General features: G+C 37.8%; 1 protein-coding gene across 3 annotated transcripts in view; it reads left to right on the top strand.

The window, feature by feature from the left end:
* Positions 1 to 25,789, top strand: part of LOC133522801 (lysine-specific demethylase 3A-like) — a 269,204-nt gene that overhangs the window by 51,653 nt on the left and 191,762 nt on the right. For all 3 annotated transcript variants that reach the window (XM_061858250.1, XM_061858248.1, XM_061858247.1), the window contains exon 2: positions 22,595 to 22,744. In XM_061858250.1, the coding sequence (XP_061714234.1) occupies positions 22,595 to 22,744 (150 nt within the window). The remainder of the gene's footprint in view (positions 1 to 22,594; positions 22,745 to 25,789) is intronic.

The following is a 25,789-nucleotide window of genomic DNA, read 5'->3' as shown; positions in this document are numbered from 1 at the left end:
GGACTCGCTAGTCGAGTTTTAAGGCGAACCAGAATATGGAGATTCTGTATCTCCATATAAAAGGAGGTTCTTAATGCTGGTTCTCGTCATTCATTTACTCGCTTGTGTTTGGCAGTCGATGGGATTGACACTCCTTATGCGCTAGCATGCAATCGAACAGTTCTGATCAATCAGGATTCAATTGAACAACTGCATATGTGGATATCAGTGCCGTGACGCAAACTTATCCCTATCAGTCATCAGGTCAGAGTTCATTTAGTTTTGCTAAAATAGTTTTTTTTTTAGTTTTGTAGCTACAAAATTGTTTTAAAATAGAAACCCAGGGAAGTTCAATGGGCACCTCAACACGGAAGATACGGCGTAGTTAGAATTATTGTACATATGGTATTTACATATTATAAAATATAAGTCTCGCAAAGTGATGTATGTTGGTTCAAAATTAACTCTGAAACTGTTGGATTGACACATACGGCTTTTTGCATATTACGGGTTGCTCAAAGTTATAAATTATGAAGAACTGTCTTCTATACCCTTAAATAAAATCTAACACGCCGAAGAGCGCGAAAATACACTATAACTCGCTTTTCTGGCGCCGCTTATAAGGCAATGTTTCTACTCGCTTTTCTGTGCAATGCAATGCAACGCTATTCGTTCAATGTTATTGCAGTTATCCGTATCCTTTCCAAACTCACCTTAAACTACAGATGCGTACCCACGCAGAAGGCCCGCAGAACCCTCTCGGCGACGCGTTTTTAAAGCACTCTGAATACCACAGAACACACACAGGTTTGTCCTTCACTGAGTTCTCTTATTCTCTCAAAATTACGTAGAGATCAAAGCACCAGCCCGGGATCTTTCTGACAGCCAGACATAATGTATCAAACTTTGCGAAACTTAGCTGAACAATCCATATAAGTAACAAAAACAATGTACAGCGTTTTCGCTCAATAATTTATTCTGTAAGTAGTTTACTTTACTCTAAACAAGAATCCCATCAAAAACATAAATGTGCAATTAGACCCAAGTTCAATATTAAGAATATGATTACTGAACTGATTAAAATTCATCACAGTTGATTAAGAAACTAAATTTTATTATTGCTATTACAAATTCGAAAGTGTAAACAAAAACTGTCTTTTGAAAAATATTCATCATCATCTTCATCCATCTTCCTCGCGTTGTTCCGGCATTTTGCCTCGGCTCATAGGAGCCTGGGGTCCGCTTGGCAACTAATCCCTAAAATTGGCGAAGGCACCAGTTCTTACGAAAGCGACTGTCATCTGACCTACCAATTGAGAGGGTAAACTAGGCTTTATTGGGTTTAGTCCGTTTCCCTCACGATGTTTTCCTTTCACCGAAAAGCGACTGGTAAATTTAATATCAAATAATATTTCGTACATAAGTTCCGAAAACGTCATTGGTGCGAGCCGGGGTTTGAAACTTTGAACCCGCGACCTCCGGATTGCAAGTCGCACGCTTACTGCTAGGCCACCAGCGCTTTTTATTAATATTACAAATCGTAAAAAGCACTGTTTCTTTATCTTAGGTTCGTAACCACACAATTGCCCAGCTGGATGCCAAATTTCAATTTGTTAGGTCATCTGGAAGTGGGTTAGGTTTTGGATGTTAGGTCAGTCAGTCAGTCAGTCAGTCGGTGAGAAAAATCCCGATTTTTAGATGTTTGTATCTAATAACCGTATCACATAGCGCCATCTAGTGGTGTTAGCGTAACTTCGTTGTTTCTTTTTATTTCTCTTAGTGTTATATTTTTTTAGAAATATGTAATATTATTTAATTTAATTAGTTTAGTTACAAATATAAATAGTTGTATTTCAGCATTTTTTTCTGGATATTGTGTCGTTAGGTAATGAAACCTACATGTTTTAAAAGGTAGCACAATTTGACTGACAACCCACAGTTCTGGCTGAAAAGAGCATTAAATTTGAAATGTAGGGAAAAAAGAAGAAGGAGAAGAAAAGACGGCATGGGTTAGTGTCAGAATACTGATTGTTACAAAATTAAAATATATATTTTAAGGTCTCAGGGTGGATTTTAGAACAAAAACGGCAGAATAAACAAATCACAATTATTTTATTCGAAGTTCTAATAAATATTACAAAATTAAAGGAACAAATCGCACATTTTATATTACTTATCGAATTATAAAATAACAGCATGGAACGATATCAAAGTAGCTCACGCTATCACGACGGCGGCCGAAGGCAAAATGTTCCGAGCAACGGTTTGCACAGGTTTTTATAGCCTATGCCTGGTAGGGTAGACTTGATGTTGCCAACACGGCTTCTCCTGACTAGAGGTCGTCCACGACCTCTTGAGTAACATCCACGGAGCCTGTGGTGACAGCAGTGGATGGCTGAAGGACGGGCACTCGTCACGCGCCGGGTTCTGATAGGCTGGTGGCGCTGTCCGACGCGTTCATCGTCAAAGGTTGAGGGGCCGGTTCCGAGCAGCTCGTACGGGCTCCAGGCGCGAGGTCCGTTAGAGCTTCACCTGGACAGTCATCAGTGTCATCAGCTGGAATTGGAGGGAGCAATTATAACACACGCTTACATTTTATTTCAACCACATCTACCATGTACGTTAATTCAATGTTTCGTCAATACATCTTTTGCTATTGAACGTGTTTTTTTTTTTCTATTTAAACAAGAACATAAATATCAAAAGAAACCTATCGGAGTGCAGATAACGTGGCATGCTTACTCCTATAAGATTTAAATAAAGGAAGAATACTGCCCTGTAAGTGTTTCCCTTCCTTCCAAGCCAACTTCAGTAAGGTAGCGCCAGTAGACTCGTTCAGAGCAGCATCCGCCGGGTATGGAGCTCAGAGCGCCGGCTCTATGACGTAATGCATGGGGTAACCGACGAACGGTTAAACTCGAACCCCGAGTTTGACAGTGATGAACACATAACCACGACCGTAGTTAGGTATACGGTCATCAGGTGACGAACACCTACACAGGACCTTTAGGCAAGACGATGACGAACATCAAGTCTGTGCCCACCTGTGGCAACCTCGAATGCAGTAACAAAGTATGCTTGTTCGAGTACTCCGACGAACGGATAGGCTCGACGTACGAGCTAGACCAGCGACGAACGCATGATCAGCAGGCGACGAACGCCATGTCAGTACAGTAGGCGACGAACGCCATGTCAGTTCAGTAGGCGACGAACGCCATGTCAGTTCAGTAGGCGACGAACGCCATGTCAGTTCAGTAGGCGACGAACGCCATGTCAGTTAAGTAGGCGACGAACGCCATGTCAGTTCAGTAGGCGACGAACGCCACTGAAAAGGGCAGCTCATGTCTCGGGGCACCACTCGCCACGCCAAGGCACCATACACTGATGCCGCTTGAGTCTCTCTCCCGCAGCTGCCGCTGAGTAGACTCAGGCCGTAGCGTCCACTCATCAAGAAATAAGTTTTCCTGTAGACTAAAAATGTTTTATTACAAAAACAAGATCGCCAAATTGGAACTCTCGTGATTCTTGCCCCGTATTTAACGAAGGCTTCTAATTTACAAGGCTCGGCCTTACCTGACCTTGACTTACTAACCTAACTAGGTATTCGACCTCAGTGACCAAGAAAGTGCATTTCCGACGATTAATGGAAAAACCCGCCTGAGTAAGAGTCTTCAAGACGTTTCCTAGGGTCAGTATTTATGTGATCTCGCAGGTTGAGCAAATTTAATCGCATCTAGCAAGCTTGTACATTTAGAGACGCGCCGTGCACTACCACACTCGAACCTTGTGTAGTATCGCGATCCGCACTAATACTAGGTCTACGTACGTACGTTCGACCTGTATGAATGGAACGCGTTCCCAATAACGCCGCTGAGGTGATTTGTTTACGGATGGTTTGCACCTACGTGAACGAGAACTACTGTTAGCACCAGAACTACGACGTGAACGTCTTAGAGGTCTATTATGATCATCTGCAGACCTTCTACGCGAATACCCATAAGACCGCGGAGTCATACTACGATGCGCATTCCGAGACCGGTAACGCGATCGAAAACGCGAGTAATCACGACGGAGACGCGATCTAGAACGCCTATTAGTACCCAATAATCTCATTCCTGCGAGTCAGATTGCAATCGGTACCGAGAACTAACGCGTGAGCCATTTCGGGAACTACTACACATACGAACACGCGATCTACTTCGCGACGTCCAGTAACTTCCTCAATGTCGCTGAATCACTTGATATGTTAAACCACAAAAAAAAATACCAGTCGGTCCAATACGTCTAATCAAGAATCAATTTTAATGAACACACTTTTGGTAACCGCACATTTACAACATCAAAGTCTAAGAACGACAAAACTACGATTGATAATGATTTGCCGAAATAAAACACTAACTTACTACAATAAGCAACACGGTTACGCAAAATTGAACACTAAAAGCAATGCAACAGAATGCTTTTAAAGATTACCCACATGTAACCGGAATTTCATCGTAAACAACGCATAAAAAAGACGCGATAATAACCATTACACCATAAAAGTAGTCAAATGTAAAAGTTACCTTGATTTTTTGACATTTTCGTGGATAAGTCTGAAACAAAAGAAGATCGAAGGCGGATATTACGCATACAGTTTTCTTAGGACCTGCCACTACTGCACCTCAAATTACAACCAAATCCCTTGCGGGGGCCAATCTTCTTAGCTTAGCTTGCTAGACCCTTTGTTCCTTTTTAATGTGGGCTGCAACGTTCTTTATCCAACTTCTGATTTAAGATCTCAGGGTGGATTTTAGAACAAAAACGGCAGAATAAACAAATCACAATAATTGTATTCGAAGTTCTAATAAATATCACAAAATTAAAGGAACAAATCGCACATTTTATATTACGTAACGAAATATAAAATAACAGCATGGAACGATATCAAAGTAGCTCACGCGATCACGACGGCAGCCGAAGGCAAAATGTTCCGAGCAACGGTTTGCACAGGTTTTTATAGCCTATGCCTGGTAGGGTAGACTTGATGTTGCCAACAATATTTATAAAACTCAGCGTGGAAATTTATTGTCGCCATACGAGTATATAGCTCCGGAGATTCAGATTTTGGTTTCTGGATTTTAATAGGTCGAGGCAAATGTTGCTTTCCTTTGCCAAGTTGCTGAGGAAAGAGGAGCGTGCCCTTGAGCGTGGCAGGCTGATGTAAGAGACGGGTCTTCTCTTCGTCCAGTTCGGGACGCCTTCACGGCCATTGTTACGAGTTCCAACCCAAATGCTATTCTTGACAGTCTTATTTGCTACTAATGAGGACGATATTAGGCCTTATCTTCAAGTAAGTGTAGGGAAACAACAGGAAATTCTTATTCTCTTAGCAGTCTGAGCTAGAAGTTGGAAAATTTTTAGGGTATGTAGGAGTTTTGAAAGAAGAAATAAAACAACTATCAAGTGAACTCTTGTGTTTTCTTTCTTTTAGTACATCCCTAGGTAATATGTAACCAGCCGGGTACATTTCATAGGTTTACAGGTTACAACCGGTTGAGCTATATTCATGCAATTTGGGGTTCTAGTTAGCCTTTAAATTTGGTTAATAAATAAATGAACCAAATTTTATATGTTCATGTTTAATAGATTATCCAAATGGCTCCAAATGGTTCGTGTACCTATAACACACGGCCGCTGCGTCGCCAGTTCAACTATTGTGAACTTGGCTTGACAATATGACAATGACATGCTGCCGCGTGTCTAGATATGACGAATTTCGTTTCATATTAAGCAATACCTAAAGGACCCAGTAGGTAGAGATAAACCAAGCTAAGTTGGCAGCAATTTCGATAGCCCAGATTGTGAAAATTTTATTTATACGTAATAATTTCATAGAAGTTTGACGTTTAAAATAACACTGGCATAGTCTGGACTATCAAAATCGCTACCAACTTAGCTTGGTCTAACGCTAAAGGTTTTCGTCAAAAATTTGCACTCTTGACCAGGGATCGGAAACCGGTATTTTTTGTATGGGAACGAAAACGGTATTTTTTCGTTCTTTGTTCATTATTTCATTTCTGATTGGGCAATCTAATAATACGAAGTCGTTAACTAAAAACACAACCGAGTCCTATATTTCGAGTATAAAATAAACCGAAATATATGTTTATTTCAAAGTTTTTCCAAAAAACCGGTTCCGATCCCTGCTCTTGCTTGACTCTTTACATTATTACGGTCCTTTGACTCAGATGTGTGTCACATCACTGGGATCTTAAATAAAACACTAAGATTTAAAGAAGATACTTTTAATGTTAAATAACTTCGATTTTCAAATAAATACGTGAACCTGCATTCAGCGACAACCCATGAATTTGTATCTATGAACAATTTCGCTATCGGTGCATGTGATTAACGTTTACACATTACATTACATACCAATACGTTTCCTGCTCGTTCATTATATGTCACTTGTTCATACAGGCATAGGCCAGCTGTTCTGTGCGTCTCAGCTTTCAAGTTTCAGCATACGGAAACAAAGGTTTTCCACTTCCAAACAGCGGAACTAAACTCATGCCCGCTTTCTATTGAAACAACTTAATTCCGTAAATTTTAATAACGTCCAATTCCAGAGTACGTGCCCCGCCCACTCCGTCCCCTTATCCCTCAGGACTGAGGCTTTATCAGCGCTGTTATTCCAACCTTTTACTTACCACCCGCTTCTACGTAGCAACCAAGTATAAATGGTGATCTCCTAAGATGCATATATACGGATATCGCTATATACTGGCTTTATTGTAGTGATAGCTCAGTAAGCTGTAGGAATCTTTAGTAGAGCTGCGCGCTTCTAGGGTCGCCTTGCGCAGACACTGGAGCTAGTAATGGAATTTAAATGTGAAGAAAAGTTGGGTAAACGTTGTTACTAGAACTTCCTAGTGTACAGGACAGCTGGTTTGCATAATAGTCTTCCCATAGTCTATCTCGTTACCGGGAACCGTGAAGTTAGAATATATAATACTAGTACATACCTAATAAAGTACATGGTATAACCCTTGGAGTGGCAGGCCGTCGACTCCCGACCGAGTATATCATTTAAATTTCAAATTTGATTAATTGAAATAAAATTAAAATTCCAATAACTCAAAAACGACACATGCCACTTGAAGAGATATGGAAACCATAGTAAATATCTTTCTCCGATGGTTACTAGACTTTGTAGTGTGATATACCAAAAAAATATTAAAATTTTCTTAGTTAGTCTGCGAACCAGTGGAATTTGACAACAGTTTCTGATGCTGAGATTGTAAATAAATACCCACCCTCGGGATGACAAGTAATTTGCCTTAGCTATTTAAAAAGTTTGATATTTAAAAATACTTTACCTTAATTTTAAAATTGTGTCTCTGGGAATCTGTGTTTGAAATTTGAATTGGTTGGCGTGAATATTTTATTGGTTTCTGCAATTTATAAACATTTATATTGTATCAATTGTTTTCAAAATAGATAAAACTGAACAAAGAGCTGTGAGCTTCTTTTATGTAAAAAAGGTATAAAGGGGATAGATAAGAATGTTTTGGGTGAACGTGCTCTTTCTTACGCCACTGTATAAAACTGAGCGGCTAAGTTAAATTTGAACGCGGTCGTACAAGTGTCCAAGATGAAGCCCGCGACGTCCGAAAACCGTCACGACCTCACGACTCCGGAAATGGTATTCTAAGTACTTTATATTGTTTTGGCAGATCAACGATTGAAGGTATCTGAACTGTGTATCTGAATTAACTGACACTACAGTATCTCGAAATAACGGGTGGATCATATCCTTAGTGAATAATTACATATATATAAAAAATCATCTTCCACGAAGACAACGCCAGGGTTCCATTCATTAATTAAACAATACAATAGTTCACATATGTGTTAAAGCTATGGCAGAAATCACCGAATTGAACTATGATTTGATGCTTCATCCACCTTATTCGCCTGATCTCGCACCATCAGACTTCCACCTATTCCCTATTAAGCTCAAAACATTTTTAGGTGGACAAAAGTTTGCCACAAATGATGACGCCATATCCACTGTAGAGGAGTATGTTGCAGGCCTCGAAAGAAGTCATATTAACTATGCAGGGCATTACAGCTTTAGAATGAAGATGGAATAAGTGCATAGAGCTACATGGAGACTAAGACAAAAAATAAAATCTATTTTATCGCATTGTATTTTTAAGTATTATTTGATTAGGCTAGTTACTAATCATCTCGCCCTCGTATTTAGGTAAAGAGAAGAAGAATAAGACCTACGTACAGTCAGCGTCAAATACTTTGTAGCAGTCAAAGTGGCCAAATAGTTCGGTACACCATACTAAATATATGGTTACTTTGGTTGCTATAAGGTATTTGACGCTGACTACCTACCTAACCTACCCCTAAGAATAGAGATAGGTAGGAGGTAGTTTTAAAGAGGTATATTGTCGCTTTCTTTTTCCTTGTCCTTGAAGAAACAAGATCTTCTTCTCTTACGTATCTATTTTGATAAGTTTATTTCATAAAATCACACTGCTGCTTTGGTTTGTGACTAGTGTGTTTGTACGTAAGTTACATTATTTACTTCTTGTGCATAGTTATCAGGCGAATAGAAACCAACTATATGATCTTGGCAGATGATTGTATTATAAAGCATTTTAACGGACTATATTTTAATAAACTTACATTTGAAGCACTATTTCATTGCCACTGCATACACTTGACTTTAAATATGGCGGCAGCTGTCATCCGATAAAAAATAAAACCAAAAGTCTATACCTAATATACTATAATAAAATTGTAACAAACTTAATAAGGTATGCTTCTTTAGAGATAATTTAATATCCAAGAGCATAATATACATTTTTTTTGGGTTTCTTGCCTGCCAAATAAATAATTTATTATTATTATTATTTATTATAATTGTCATTCTCACCTGGGCACTGGGCATGAAATCGTCGAAGCCTGAAGGCCAGACAGTTCAATATGCTATGGCATATGGGTATGTGCTGATACCTACAATTAGGACCCATGTAGTAAAATGGCCCACATTATCTTCGGCAACAGCAACCTTCGTCCAGACAAACCCGTTCCACGCTAGGTACGTGTATTTGGGCCTACTCGTGTACTCCTTCATCTGCCGCCCCGGCATGCTCAACTGACGCTCCTGCCCGAAACACCGGCGAGCCAAAAATACAGTGTAAGGAAGGATAAATACTAGTGTAAATATATACGAAGGGATGGTGACCGCGAGTTGAGTTACGTTTATTGCTCTGAAGTTTATAGAATAGTTGATTATAGTTTTCACGTGGATTGTTCAATCACTAGTGCCTCGTTCTCGTCAGGCTCAGAGTCAGCATCTATCGGGGCCCTTTCATAGATTTTGTACGTGATTTTTTCAGTGAATTCCTGTAATTGCCTTTCGGGGTTTTTTCTTGGAAGAAACACAGAATAGTGATCTTTATGTATTTATAGGGATTTCATTTGTGAGACCCATAACTTTGAGGGTTTGAGCCTTTTCTACACACATTTTTACCACGTCGAGTTCGGTTCAGTCCTGAAGTGATTGTCACAATCGTTCTTTTTGCCAAATAGCCGTATGTTGCCGCTGTTGTTTGACATCTTGGAGTTGCGAATAATCTCTTATCAGCTCATATTAAACAATAGTACTTAAATACTACGATAATGACTGGGTAAATAACACTAAGCAACACTAGTACGCTCGTACCAGGTTAATAACACTCGACACAATAGACATAGTAATATAAAATAATAATAAAAAGTATGTACACTATGTACCGTCAACGTTGCACGACGAAAATGTTAACATATCTCCCCTTACCTATTCATAAATATCAAACTTATGTACGCATCAAAACTTAACACTTTTAAGTTTCATAAGGTATATATTCAGGACATTTTTAGATAAATGATATCATTTGTTCGATGTTTAATCAAGTAAATCAATTTGCTTTAGTTGCGCTTTAGCTTTATCAATTATTACCTAGAAATAATTTAAACAAAATTTCAGCATCAAACGTCGATAGTATGTAGTTTAATCATGCTAGTTGCTCCGCGGACATACAAAACAAGAAAACCATAAAAACACTATTATGCACACCGACATAGTTACCTCGAGCATAAGAAAGCTAGCACTATCACTAACATAAAAAAAATACACAAATTCAATACAAATAACAGAAAAATTCGTATATTTTATAAGAATTTTACTTGATTTGACTGTTAAATTTGAATAGGCTTTGGTAGTTAGGAGTAAAGACCAATGACACCCTTTTCCCGTTCCGGTATCTTATCTATTTCTTAATCCAGCCCTATTACTCTTTACTCTGAGAAAAAAAATGTTTTTGCCAGTAGGCCTAGTTAGGTTAAGCTAAGCTACCATATTTACAGTCATCCTAAATGAGAAAGTGAACAAACCTTATCATAATGAACTGTATTTACAGAAGGATAATGGCGTTTACATTATTGATATTGAAAAAAAATATTTACTATTATTTACTGTTACTTACATGACCCAAAATTTACGTTAACTATAGGGTGACCAGATCTGATTTCCAGTTTTACGGGGAAACTGTATTGAAAATACGGGATTTGGGGTTAAGATACGGGACAGGCCGTTTTTTTTTATTAAAAATGAACATTCATTTTTTATTCCAAAAATTTAGCATAAGTAATTCATCAACCTATACAAATGCTAAATTTCTTAATAGAAGGCTTTAAAAAAACATTCTTAAATATTTAAAAAACCAACAATTTTTATATGATTTGGAAACGAAAATGTGAAATAATCAACTAAATAACCTATACAATAATTGTTGCCAATTGTTTTAAGCTATATACTTACTGAGGTGTGCCAATAAAGAGTATTCTATCTATCTATACATTAACACCAACACAACACATTAATAACACCATTTGAACTTCTTTATGAATCACCCTTAAAACAATCATAAATCAACAATTTGTACTTACATATTTGGATAAGAAAATGTGAATTTATCAACTAAATAATATACAAACAAATTCTGACTTTCCCAATAAAATACCCTTAAAACAATAATAAATATTAACACACACCAGTGTTCACACCGCTGTGTGCGAGAAAATAAATATGGTTCGAATAGGTATTTTTATCATTAAATGCCATTGAATTATAAAACTACGGGACAATGTACTGTCCCGTATTGGTTTAGCCAAATTACGGGAAAATGAAAAATTCGAGCCTGAAATACGGGACAACCCGTAAAATACTGGACATCTGGTCACCCTAATTACCTAGCAACTATGATTGTAGAGTTTTTAGTAGATTCAAGATTACGCGAAAAACCTTCAGGCTTCACAGCGACCCTCTGGTCATGCGTTGTTCAGATCACCAAATTAGCTCCCCAATAAAAAAATCTTAGTGTCCTCGCCTTCTATTTTTTTTAAGCGTTATTGCACAAAAAAAACTTAATGTACAAAAGGCAAGCTTAATGGCATGAGGTTTCGGGCTTTTGACAAGAATCGTTCTCTAATACTGACGAATCCTCTTATACGAATGGTGCATTGCCTCGACGACCGGTTAGTGGGTAGTGACCCTGCCTACGAAGCTGATGGTCCCGGGTTCAAATCCTGGTAAGGGCATTTATTCGTGTGATGAGCATGGATATTTGTTCCTGAGTCATGGATGTTTTCTATGTATTTAAGTATTTATAAATATTTATATATTATATATATCGTTGTCTAAGTACCCTCTCCACAAGCCTTATTGAGCTTACTGTGGGACTTAGTCAATTTGTGTAAGAATGTCCTATAATATGTCCTATAATAATATTTATTTGTATATTTTAATCTATCTATCGGCAAATGAGGAAAATGTAGGCACTGTCTACTTTTTAGTCGCGTCCTCTCGTCTCTAGTTAATCCGTCTGAGTTCTCTTCAAATGGTTGCCCCATACTCGTACCTCTAGCTACCTATGTACAATAATGTACAACAACAATCTATTAAAAGTCTTATCTTCATATTTATCAATCGGTATACTTACAGGCCTTTTCCAACTTGTGACATTATACCACACGAAATCGTCGGAGGAGATTTGAATGTCCTAAGGAGACCTCCAAGTTTGACTATTATTTTCGGTGTTCGCCCATAAATACCGAGCATTACCGATCAAAATCAAAATATTTCATTTCCTTAAAAATATTAACGATAAGGTGGAATCTTTCTATTAAGTATGTAAATAATACCTGTATCAAATCAAATCCCATGCGAGCAGGTCTGCGGGTGCGGCGGTGCACTACTACGAACAAAGATTACACGAAGTGGTAGCAGAGCGTGTTTGTTTTGATAAATCATCGTGATATTGCTTTACAAAGTCTTGGTGGGTCGGTCTCATTGAATATGGATCGCCGAAGGTCGGTCAGTGCCAGCAAGGTCATTCTATTTGCTTTCGTGCTATAACGAATACGGTTTATGACTGCTGCCAGACTACTCCGGATTTTATTTACGTATTTAGGTTGTTGTTAAATAGGTACCTATCGACCATCGTAGGTAATATGTGACCTTTTTTGAAATACCCTCGCGCAACCCTAGACGAATCGACGATATCAAACACTAGGAACTTTTCTTAATTACGTCGGAATCGCGATTGTCAATCAGACTTACGTTATATACGTTATTGCCAATAAGTTTATCAAAAACATCTTCTTAAGGCCTGGCATATTGATGTCAGCCGCCATCGCCATTACGTTTACTGCGCCTGATTTTCACTTCAAGCATGGTTGCAAACGGTCTTGGCACCGCTTTACCTATCGTTAGTTGCTTGCCTTCTATTTAATGTAGAAAAACTTCAAACGCAATGTTATTGATTTTTCTGCGTCAATAACAAGTACCTAGCACAACTTATGAAGGTCAAACACAAGACCACCCACTTAATCTTTAAAGTATGTTTTTGTACCTTTTAAATTAGGTTGGTAAGCAGGTATCTTAATTATAATTGCTCAAGGTCGATTATCGTTCTTAACTTAAGCTTGTGAATATTGTTTTGAAAATTTTCCCACGTTTGTTTTGGTCTTGTTTAGACGAGATTTTGCTTATGTACTTACTCGTTCGCATCCGTATGACATGCCAACTACTGAGAAGATATGTATTAGCAATCTAATCAGACAGTTTTGAATCTAGTGAATCTAATCAGACTCGAAATTGGGATTTAGTTGACGATATAGGTATGGATTTTGATACTGATGTACCGTCGGAAAGCTTCCAAAATTGTTAAATTTCCACTTGGAAAAAATTGTATAGGAATCGAAATTTTCCTTTTCCAAAATGAAAATTCCCTTTCCCTGCGAAGTTTCTGAGAACTTTTCCAACTTATTGGAAATTCCGCGCAACTGTACTGAATTAAAACCACAACTACAACACACGTTACATTACACAATGAAAATCGCATCTTGCACAATGAATGAAAAATCATTAATAAAAATAAAGTATGTAATTAAGTAATATCGCCGGTCAATTACTGCTGAGAAACTGACATTATCATTAAGCGCGCCATTTGTAATGCAAACATTTAAGTATTGATTGAAACAAAATGTAACTTCACTCCAAGAGCAGTGAAAATGTGTCCTTTCATAAATATCCCGCTATAAGGTACGTTAAAGATAAAGGCAGGTACAATTTTCATCTGTGGTTTTGCTGTGCTGTACAATCGCCATCAGATATATCTGAGCGGCTAAGGGGCTCACACATATCTGAACACGCCTCTATAGTCAAGGCGTTAAAGTGTGTGTCCAGATATTTTTGAGACCACAGATGACTGACATCTCTGATGGCGATTTTACATCCCGCTTAAAAATAAAAATATTTAAACATACATTTTTAAGATTTTAATTTAAGAATGTTTATAGAGTAATTCCCAGATATTTGTGAGTACATTCTTCGCTCCGATTCACCTGATAGCAAAAATATTCTGTATTCTAGCGCAAATAACAGTATTCACTCGCTTAAACACGTGTTCCATATACAAATGTCCCGCGTGAATACGCACCGGCCACGTTACGGTATGTAACGGGCATGTTAATCATTAACGATGCCATTTTTCGCACCCGCACACCCTACAGCCGCAGGCCAAAGCCAAAGCTTCTATGGGAAGCGTCAACACAATGTTTGACAAACCTAAATTGGTTTCAAACACATTTTTTTACTTAAATGAGAGTTATAAAAAATGCAATGTAAAATAATATAAAATAAGCTTTATTGTTCTACAGTGGTAGCAATTAAGTATTTCTTTTCCGACGGTTGGATTTTGTAACAACAGTTTGTTTTCCTCTGAAGATATACATTTCTCCCTATCTCTTGCAAGTCTAACCCATCCTGGGCAATAAGCACCTAAAAATGTCGTAGCCAGATCATACATTTTGATCATTTCATGAAATGCCGTTTGAGAGTAGAGTAAGTGATCACTTCATGATATGGTTAGGTTAGGTTTGAGTTTTTCATACCTGTGGCCAACCGATCATTTCATGAAATGATTGCCACATCATGCATGATAATGATCAATTCTAAGATCTGGCCACGATATATATTCTGAATAACTCTAAAAAACCGGCGTGTTAGCGTGTTACGCTAAAAACACTAGTGTTAATTAGATCAAGTCTTTCATTCAACGACACGTGAACGAAATGATCACATCCTTTAGTTTACATCAGCGGCTGTAGCACGGTCGCATTTTTATCACTTATTACTATGCCTGTCACGTTCTAACAAGTATGTAACTACGAAACTAAATAAAAAAAAAAATTGACTAACATAAGATTGCCTACCAGCAGAGTTTTTAAAAGTAAAACGTAATTACTTCGTTGGTCAATTTTAAAAGCTATTCAATTTAAACGATGGTCATAAAATTCCGGTTATTGTTGGTTTTGAGGAGGAGCTATCATTATGCCATTTATTTTTTATATCGCTTGAGAATTCGAGTGAAAGCATTATGGTATCCGCACTTGCGCCGGTAAAAAATGTTTAGCTGTCAGCCTGGAATTCACTGTTATGTAAGTTATGTTCGTAGTTTTTATTAAATGTTTATTTGTTCAATTAAAGTATACAGAATTTTACACGTGTTGAACAGCACGATGGGTTGCGGTTACTGACTCCACCACATTTGATTTCGAATAGTCTGCAATCTGCATCTTCATAAAAGACGTATTATCTGTTCTCTCAACTACGTACGAAGGTATACTTAAATGTCAGTCAGTTACGGTATTTGTGTTTAATTTTAAGGTTGTTTTTATTTCTCTATGCGTTGTGTAACTGTTCCGTTAAAAGTTTTTACAAGCTTAACAAACGGTCACTAAAGAGTTTTACCTGCCTAATTTCAAAAAACGGTCAAATTTATGAGAATGAGTGAATCGCCAAAGAGATGTTTACGTTGTTTATGGTTTGTTTGTGGTGTCCAATCGGCACACCGTGAGTTGGGCTGAATTGAGTATTTGATAGAAGGATTCATTTCTCAGTACACATGAGTTAGTTTTCCGTTTACTTGACCGTATTGACAAACACATTAGAGAAGGTTGAAGTTTTGTCTGTTGTCACTTGACACTGGCAAAATGTTTTGTCTTAAGTACACATAGTGAAGACAGACATAGTGAAATAGTTATAATAAAGATCGATGTTTCAGACGTGCTCATTATGTAATTTCTGTAGTACAATGTCCAGTAGGGAACGTGAGTTGGGCGGCCGGTCGGGCGCCCGAATCCGGTTCAGGCACGGGCGATGCTCGGCGGGAGGTTCAATGGGTCAACGAACGGGCGCAGACCTGTCGCGCGATCGGTTGCAAAACACCGCCCAATGCACAGCGCGAGAACAGTACGATACGACTGATTTCGTTAATGCCATTCACAAAATATTATTACATACTTACGCATAAAAGTTTTCGACAAATGGTTTCTGTAACACTGTCATTCATTGCTGAGATCCTGAAACGTTGCGGGTTATAACAAACTACTTGCTTCTGCCCGCGATTTTGTTGTAGTATGGTAGGAGTCAGTCATTTAATCAAGAAATTACTCCTATACCTTACTGCCTTTTATCCCCATTTCATCACCTTATGGGTTGATTTCCGGGATTAAAAAATCACAGGTCGTCTATGTTGAATATGTATACACAAATTTCAATATTCGTAGTTTTTAGTAAGCCCCCAGTCATGGATAAAGCAACAAACGTCCAAATACTAAATACAAACTTTCACTGCTGCAAATTATTAACACAAGGCAATATTGCTCACATCAATATGTACAGAAACAATACGAAGAATACAGCATATTTAGGAATATATTATTTCATCTAAGAAACATTATAAGGTGGTCAGGTTATTATGAGGTGTGCCAATAAAGAGTATTCTATCTATCTATCTATACGTCAAATTTACGTTCTTTCATTCTACCGGATATCCCCCATTCAAAACTGCATTCAGTAATTTATAAGATTGAAAAAAAAAAAAAACTTTACAAGAACGAATCATGGCCTGCACTGCCTGCACTTAAATTTCTTCTAAAGTTGAATTATCAATTCCTTCGGACTTCGTGCCTTATCCATTTTATTTGTTGTAAGTAGACACGGACTGACTTTAATTCGTGAGAAAAAAGACAAGAAGATCAGAGTATATAGCGGGCCTGCTTCACGAGGGAAACCCCTAGTAACTTTATCTTACTGACAAGGTACTGTTCAAAGCCCTTTTTATTTTTCGAGCCCATTTCCGGTGTATACTTTTTAAAAGAACGCTTTTGTCAGACACCGCTATCGGCCATTGCTATATGGTTGCGATATCGTGTTTGCAAAAGGGCTGCATGAACTTTAAATCTCGTTTCCCTGCGGATTGTGGGACACCTACCAGTAGCGGCGCGTGAAAATTCTGGCTAGGCAACTCGGAACAAAAAAACACCTTAACATTATGTACTTTTTTTTCATGATAAAAGTGAGGCGTGCGCTAGGTGTGTCCTTGGGCGCGACCTTTTGCAGTTAGTGTATAACCACCTTTGCCATACTATTATGCACACAACATACAAAATATCACTGGTTTAGTAACTTTATATATATATTTGTACACGTAAAATCGTAAGTAAAATCACATAAAAGCATTTAAAACTCTAATAATAACAACAAGCCTTGGTAACAACCGGGACGGGAGTCTTCACAAACACACAAATTCTAAAACCTATTACTACAAACCTACAAACAGTACTTTCTTTGAAGAAACGTTCTTTATCAAATTATTAAACTTGAGATTACATAAGATTCTTGGATTTTTCTATTAAAAGTCATCATTTTTTAAAGGTTTTTACAAAAATTGTTATCAATGATAGCAAAATACTGTACAATTTTACCCATTTATTCAATTCAATGTTTTTGTATGGCAATATTAAGCATTCGCGCGGCAAACGCCACTCGATTCAAAATTGTGAACCATTACACTCCGATATAAATCTTACCTGTTTGTATTTAAGGTTTAAATTCAAATGAAGCAGTATGTTAATAATAACTGACGTTATCGCGGCCGTGTACAGAGGGCCTACCGCGTACCCCGAAGTTCGCAAATTGCGAGCATCCTTCTCTTTCACCCTAATTACGCCATTGGAGTAAAAGAGAAAGTAGCCCGCAATTTGCGTACTACGGTGTTCGCGGTAGGCCCCTCAGTGCTCGCGGACTTTATGAATATGTGCGTGCATTTTTCCAATATAAACCTTATGCTATTACGTTTAAGGTTTTTATTCAAATGAATAACCCGATACAAGACCGAGTTGCTTTGAAGCTCATTCGCGTGGACTCTCTATAGCAAACTTTATGAGCGTGTGCATGAGTTTTCGTATCTGTGTAGTGGCGCATGAATGAATAGTCAAGCTTAGCTTCACTTCGCGCGCCTGCTATGATTAGTGCTTTAGTAAATCGTTATCAATTACAAGGTAATGTAATACGTAGTGTTTTCATTATGGATATATTTTTAATTTTAATGATGATATATAAGTTTGGTTTACGTAGCAATAAATTTTAGGCAAGCCGGTGGGAATCGAGTTGTATGGACCCGCCGCCCCTGACACCTACACATATTATGATATTACAATTTTTTTTATTCGACTAATAGTATAACCTACTGACTGACCTGACATAAATTTATTAAATTCAGCTACCTCAAGGTTATCTAAAAGAGATCGCTTAGAGCGATAAGACCGCCTGTTGTTTACCTTAGGAAAAAACCATCCATGCATACTTAAACCTCTAGATTGTAACAAACGGGTCTCTATTGTTTCCAATAAAGTTTTAAGTCATAATGTATTGTTTGTCCGCATTTTCGTTAGCCATAATTTGGTTTTTCTGAGAAACGCGTAACTTTTCAGGATTGCCATAAAACAAACCTAACCTAACCTATCTATAGGATAACCTAAGGAAATTCCTGAAAAGTTAACGGTTTCAGAGTTATGACTAATGATTATATGACTATATATTGATTTAAACCAACACGATTTTCGTTCATAGTTTTTAAAACGAATATGGGACTTAATCGCGTAAACTTACGTTTATTATATGGCCTGACGTTTCGAACGTGACGTTACGCTCGTGGTCACAGGCAGACTGGCGAGCTACGCGGGTTTTGCGAACTACCCGCACTTGATCTTGATTATTCACTTGTACGCTAGGGTTGTCACTTTACCTACACACGACACTCGCGACATCCGATGGTATGTGTTGAAAAGTTTTTTCACCCTTACATTTGCTAATCACTGGATTCCACAAAGACGAAATTCCCTGTCCCTCATTTTGATTGATATTTCTGTGTTTTCTTATTTCAATTGCTTCACGTACTTTCCTGTTGTATTAAAGACGTTCCGTTGAGAGGACCCTGGGATTGTGGAGCTCAATCCAGTGGTTTGGTCCCGACTAGACTAGCAAATGTTCGGCTACCGCAGACTTATTTGTTTGACGTTTTTTAACAGCCGTGATATGTTCCTTGACCCTTTCCGCTATGGTGCGTTTGGTCTCCCCAATATAGGAACTACCACAGCCGCATACGCTGCAGTTTATGCGATTAAGTCCCGTATTCGTTTTATAACTATGATTATATGATTATCATTACATTATGACTTTTAATAATTATGCCATACAAAGGGATACGGTAACAAACACTTTTCTGAAAATTGCATTAAAATCGGTTTAGACAAACGCGCGATAATCGCGGACAAACATAGGTACATACATGCAAACATACGGATCAAACTGAGAATGAGGACCTCCTTTTTTTGAAGGCGTCCTCCTAAATTATACGAAAATAACATACAACATGCCTGAGTTGCTAAGAGCAGGAAGAAAATAAATATAGCATAGATTGGACCTGGGGAACCGACCCTTTCCCCTCCTCTTTTTGGGGGGTAGTCATGATACGATCTCGTGGCTACCGGGCTAAAACAGCTTTAGGTACCACAGACCACTAGATACCACATTTAATCTGTATACCGTGAACATAAACGTTTCGACTCTACCTTCCAGCCAGCAGGGGGAACCAGATTGACAGCGTAAAACTGAAACGTTAATATTGTTTTTAAGATTGTTGATTTTACAAAAACTTATAACGGCACGATTTAACCGTTTTCCGATAAGCGTGTACACGTGCCGAGAGGAAAAACTAGCCAAAAGGCGGTCTAGTAAATGTTTTAAATGCCGTTAATTCTATAAAAACGTGATGATTGAATCCAGAGTAATGAAATAATTTGACAAATAAATTCGTGCAGACCCTTTAATTCAAGCGAATGGGCAGTGTAAAACTACCAGCTACAATCTCGTCATTGTTTTCTTAAATATCAGTGTGTAATGTAGTAACGATGGTGCATTACGTTATCGCTATTAGATCTATATTTTCATACTTTTGCGTATTAGTACGCGGATAATACTGAGTACATGGGTGGTAACTTGGCAAGACTGTTGACGAGTAGGTACATATATAGCTATAGGTGTTGATATGTTACGTAAGGCCGCTAAATCGAAGTCGAACATTCTATAGCAATTACCTGCCACTATTCTAAGTATAGACTACTGGACCGGTATCACAGGTACCAAGTAAGTATCCATTAAATCGATTCCTACCGGTTCACTACCACTTACATTTAAGGCAACAATAGCACATAAGTACCTACAATGGTACATACATTGGTAGATATGTGATGTAATGAAACACCAAGGTAGCTGGTTCATCAAAGTCTAACTTTAATTTGGATTTATATGTACAATATATTTTGTTTATGCCCTTTTTGAATTGGCCAAAGGAAGAATAATAGCAAGTTTGTATTTTCTTCCACGACCCACCAAATGAAACAGTTTCATTCAACTATTTCCCTATCAGTAAAGCCGTCTTAGTAAGATACTGAGTACATTGGAGAGCCGTCGGGAAATTCAGGAATTTTTTTGACATGTGAATGTGAACGACCTGCTTCAGAGTATAATAGTTACAACACGACGTACTTACGATTCATGAATTTGATTTGCATGTTAGGTTGTTACGTTGGTTACATAGCCCAAAGACCTTAAACTAAAGGGTCCCGTGAACGCGTGCTGGCAACACATCAACTATGCAGATTCCACGATGGATGCTGAATTATTCCCTCGCAGGTGCATCGCCTAGTTGCATACGGATCATAGTTGACCTTTCCCTGTACGGAAAGAGCGTAAAAGCCATTGGAGCATAAGTCTATACGCCTTTTGGATTATAATAGCAAAAGTCGGCTGCCAACTTATTTTTGACCCAGGAATGCCCTTATCCCGTTGGCACAGAGTTTGTTTACGCTTGATCAGTGTCACGGATAGTTTTGTGGACCTGTAACGAGCGTGGGACTCGCACGCGCCCTGCATTTGTTTACCAACCGATGATGGCTGTCATTCTATTTTTGAAACTGACTAATCACGGCATTTCATCGCTACGGATAACATAGACTAATGATTGTGACCATTAATACCTATACATATTCTACAGCGGTATTTAATACGGGACGGGTAAAAATACGGGACGCGATACCTAAAATACGGTGACAGTCCCGTATATACGGGACGTATGGTAACCCTAACTATGTGGCAACCATAAAATGAGCAATTTTATAGACCAAGCCTTTTTGGTGGTTATCTCAGATCATAGAAATTTTCATTCTATGAAGTGGTTATTATTTGTTAAATTGCCAGCAATCTATTCTGTGAATCTATCAACTTATCCTAACTTGACCTAGTTATCTGTGTTCGAAGTTTGATTATTACAGTATCAGATAAGTTTACATATTGTATTGTTTTACATAGGTCCAAATACCATTTAGTCAAAGTTAAAGAAAGTTTAACTTCATTTTCATTAAACAATGTTTTATTTGAACTTTGAACTAATTTTTCATAATCATAACGATTTCACCCGAAACCAAAGGACTGTATACTTACATATCATGAACAGTAAATAAGGAGGTGCAATGCAGACATTAAGACGTATTCTTATAGCCTAAATTCACATAGGTATAGAAACAATGTGGTTAAACAGAGATGATTGTGACCAAAATATACGTATTCTACAGCTGTATTGATATACGGGACAAAAACGGGACGGGTAAACATACGGGACGCGATACTTAAATACGGTGACAGTCCCGTATGTACGGGACGTATGGCAACTAATGTAAGTTTTGCTTTTAAACTTAATATTAAGAATACCAAAAAGTATGAATGGCGACGATAATCGTACCGTACCGAAAGTACCCATTAGTCCGTACCTACCAAGTACTATAGCAGGAACACGATAAATGCAATGTCCATTCATTCCATCCGCATGTGTGTGTTTACTATGCGTGTTCCTAATGCCAATATAAAAAAAAAATACAAATCAAAAGGCTGCAGGATTTTGACTGTACAAAGGTAACATGATCATTAGTCTCGTAATTGGCGATCTGTATGAAAGATTGGAATAAATAATCGTATTTCTTATAATAGGTATTTTTGGTAACCGTAGGAGAGAAGTTGCTTTGAGGTTTGATAACCTCATGTAATGCTTCACGTATGGCCATTTTTCAGCAATCGAGTTACGGATATATTGCATGCAACTGAACCAAATAAAGATTATTCTGCTCTAAAAAGCCTTTACAAAAGTAACTTTGGTATAACATTTAGATTTACAATAAAAATAAAAACAGATAAACAAACCAATCGTTAAACGTCATGCTTTAAGATCACACAATTTCAAGGAACGTCACATTTTTTCTAACTAGATGTTGTTTGTTATTATTGGCATCTCTTTTAGATTGTCTCCTATTCCGCTCGCACGACTGGTGTACTTGCAATCAGGCATAGGGCGGGGTTTTGCGACACCATTGGCATAAAGATTGGTGCTGCCATCTAGCGGCTCAATGGCAACAAGATCTACCGCGCGAGGAGTCTTACTACGCGAGATCCGTACATATGCATGTAGTTCTGCTACTCAACACTAGGTGGCGCTACAATAAGGAGCTGGAGAATAGAAGTGTAATTTTATTTAGGATTATTTTATAATTTATTTAAATTATAATTTTAGGAAATAAATAAACTAACATGTATGTTTTTTCGTTGTTTCAGGTGTTAGTGGAATATGACGGAGTAGACTGGCAGCGCCGTGAATGGGTTGCCGTTTATTCGCGGAGGACGTTTCGTGTTTTTTTAGTGGAGAGAACTTTAGTGTGGGCTTCCAAAAATGTTAAGGATGAAACAATCAAATGGCCCGCTTTGGTAAGTAATAATTCATAAATAATATTTTACCGTTGAATAACACAGTGCACAGCATAGTACAACTACACGCTTCTCTGTTTCTTCCCTTCATGTTCGTTTCATAGTACTACACTAGATGGCGCTAGGAGTACCAAAATGATAAGTTATATTAGTACCTCGCATCACCGTTATCTTTGCCGTCAGTAACCAAACCTATGGTCTACTACTACTCCTCTGGCGCAGCGACCCAAAGTGTGTCTTGGCCTCCAACACTTACTGCTCGCCACTGATCCCGGTCCTGTGCAGTTTCTCGCCAGTCTTCAACCTGGAGCTATGGTCTAAACGTTACAATTTTGCAGGTCTAAACTGATGACATTAATCACAAGGCCAATCGACAATGATCAAGTGCATAAATAGTGCGGGTTTGGGTTAATACTTAGACCATTACAATTTTGTAACTTTGTGAATCATTTTCCAGTTGTTCCGAAATTAGCCGGTCCCTTTGATTCCGATTCAGGTGCTCTGTTAATTGGGTTTTACGTAGAAACTTACGTTGGAGATTTACATAGTGCTTTTAAACACATATTCCATGTTAAATGTATTTTTTACCTGTCTTATTCTGGCGTAGGTACCTATTTATTAAATATTTCAAACAATAAAGGTAAAGGTAGTGTTCATTGGAACTATTTTGTAATACTTATGTCAATTATGTCATTGTACTTGCTATTGTAAACTGAATTACCATATAGGCAATAAATCATTCATTCATACTTAAATAGCAAAATTAAACTAAAACGTAGTGATTATAATTATGCTCTTTGAATTAAACAGTCATTTATATACATTTCGGGTCCTGACTCCTTAGCGACGAAATTACTTCAGGTGTTCATTAAAACAGATCTTCCGAGCGGCTGTAGAGTGCAGAGGGCAGCGGTGAATAATATGCACTATGGTTTGAGCCTCTTCGCCGCAATTACAGGCAGAGACGAGTCCCGCCAGCCCCATTTGTGACGTAACTAGTTACTGCGTCTGTGACCTGTCCTCAGTGTGTTTACATGACACCAGAGTTTTTGTGGCAGGCTGAAACCGTATGGTTTAGGTGTGCGATCTGGCTTGCAGGACAGTTCCAACAGTAAATGTGCACCACTTATCTTCTTTCCAGCCTTGTTTTAGAGAGCCAGGAAATTGAAAAGGAACAAAAGATAATTGCGACGGAAGATTTGGCAATCGCGCGGATTGTAACGTTTTACCTCAATCAATTACTCTAAATGTATTAAAATTTTGCTAGTCAAATCCATCGGCTATATCACTGGCAAGCTTATACTAAAACGATATTGCTGTAGTATGCAGGTACGGTTTGCACGACGGATCTGAAATGTATGAGAAGATCCAGATCCAGATCCGGATAAATTCATACATTTCGGATCCGGATTGCAAACCCTATTCATTTATCTTTAATTGTATATACCCTGCATTAACGATATACAATTATTAAAGATAAATGAAAATTAGACGTTTTCGTGATTTTTGTCTATCAAAAAACAATTAAATTCAATCAAGTCAATTTTTGTCTATGTTTTTTGTGCTTTGGGTCTGGGTCGCAAATGGGTAGTCTAGTTTTCGTGTGATTTTATGGCATTAGCTTTTGTTAAATAATATAATTTTGCGTTAGTCCTCTGTTATCGTCAAAATCACTCTAGTTTTTGTAACCCGTGCTGGATGGCGAGACTTAAGACGAAAGTGGAGGACCCGCGCGAAATCGCTTTTTCATACAAATGTAGTCCTCATTTTCCTCTCTGGATATTAACATTATTGAAAATATTTGGACACTATTTGTTGTACATCGGCCACTTTCGAATTTTTAATTATTATAAGAGATAAAAGCATTTAAAAATTTATATGAAAACTGTTTTTCGCTCCTAATTTTTACAATAATCAAAAAATCTAAAAAAGTCAAACGTAGGGGCATAGCTATTGTTAATATACATGCCATTATGTAAAAATATTTTCCATAAAGTCAATATCCAGAGAGGAAAATGGGGACTACGTTTAAATGGACAAGCTGCCGTCCTCTTAAGACGCGGGTTGGGGGACTGGGGTTGCAGGTTGTAGAACATGTCTGTTGTAAGTACTTAATTTTGAGCAACCATTACCTGCACGTCTGCTATTTGCAATATGCTCACGTTCCTCGCGTCACTAAATGTGTCCTTGAACTCTAAAATCTCTTTGAATGCGCTATCCCAATTTCCGATCCCAAGGAACGCAAACTACTTTTTCAGGAAATAGGTTTTGTATTACAATTGTACCTACGTGTATTTACGACTTTCTAAATTCTGCCTACCTGGGTATGCTGGAAACAATAATTTTCTGTTTCATTTAAGTTCGAAATGTTGTAGGGATAATTTTTTAAAGCATATAAACTAGATTAATTAATTAATAGCCTACTCTAGTAGCCACTTATATGTAGGTGCCTACTGCTTTTTGTATTATGAATTTTCTGTTAATTCATACTTAGTTGGCCAATAATTATACTATGTAGTTTCAGTAGGTACAAAGTTTTTTCCTGAACCCTATTTAGCTGCATACAAGTCCACAATACCTATAAAATATAAATAAATTAATTGTATAGACATTCATTACAGATGTCATCCGCAGACCCTGAAATCACTATGGAAATAGAATCCCTTTGAGCCCAGATACATATTCTATTCGCTAGCTCCCAATACATATGTTAGTGCCATGTGACTCGCTCACGTTTTTAATAAGATAGATGGTGACAGGCTAGGCTACATATATAGGCAGGTGTAGTGGCCCTGACCTGGTGATATAAGCATGCGTAGTTACCTGTTTTGTCGTGAGGCATGCGTACCCTTGCGTTGCGTCTTAGATCGTTTATCATAATGCTTATAAAGTTGCACATTAGCTTTGAATTGTTGATCGGCATTCACTCTTAACAATGAACTACATTACATACTTATTTATTAGAATTCATCTGTATAGATTTTCAGAGATTATTAACTAAATAAACAGGACTTAACGATGCTGGAATGAGCACCTAATAAAATA

The sequence above is a fragment of the Cydia pomonella genome, chromosome 11, assembly GCF_033807575.1.
Source record: "Cydia pomonella isolate Wapato2018A chromosome 11, ilCydPomo1, whole genome shotgun sequence".
NCBI classification, from domain to species: Eukaryota; Metazoa; Arthropoda; class Insecta; order Lepidoptera; family Tortricidae; genus Cydia; species Cydia pomonella.
This window is presented reverse-complemented; position numbering and strand designations above follow the sequence as displayed.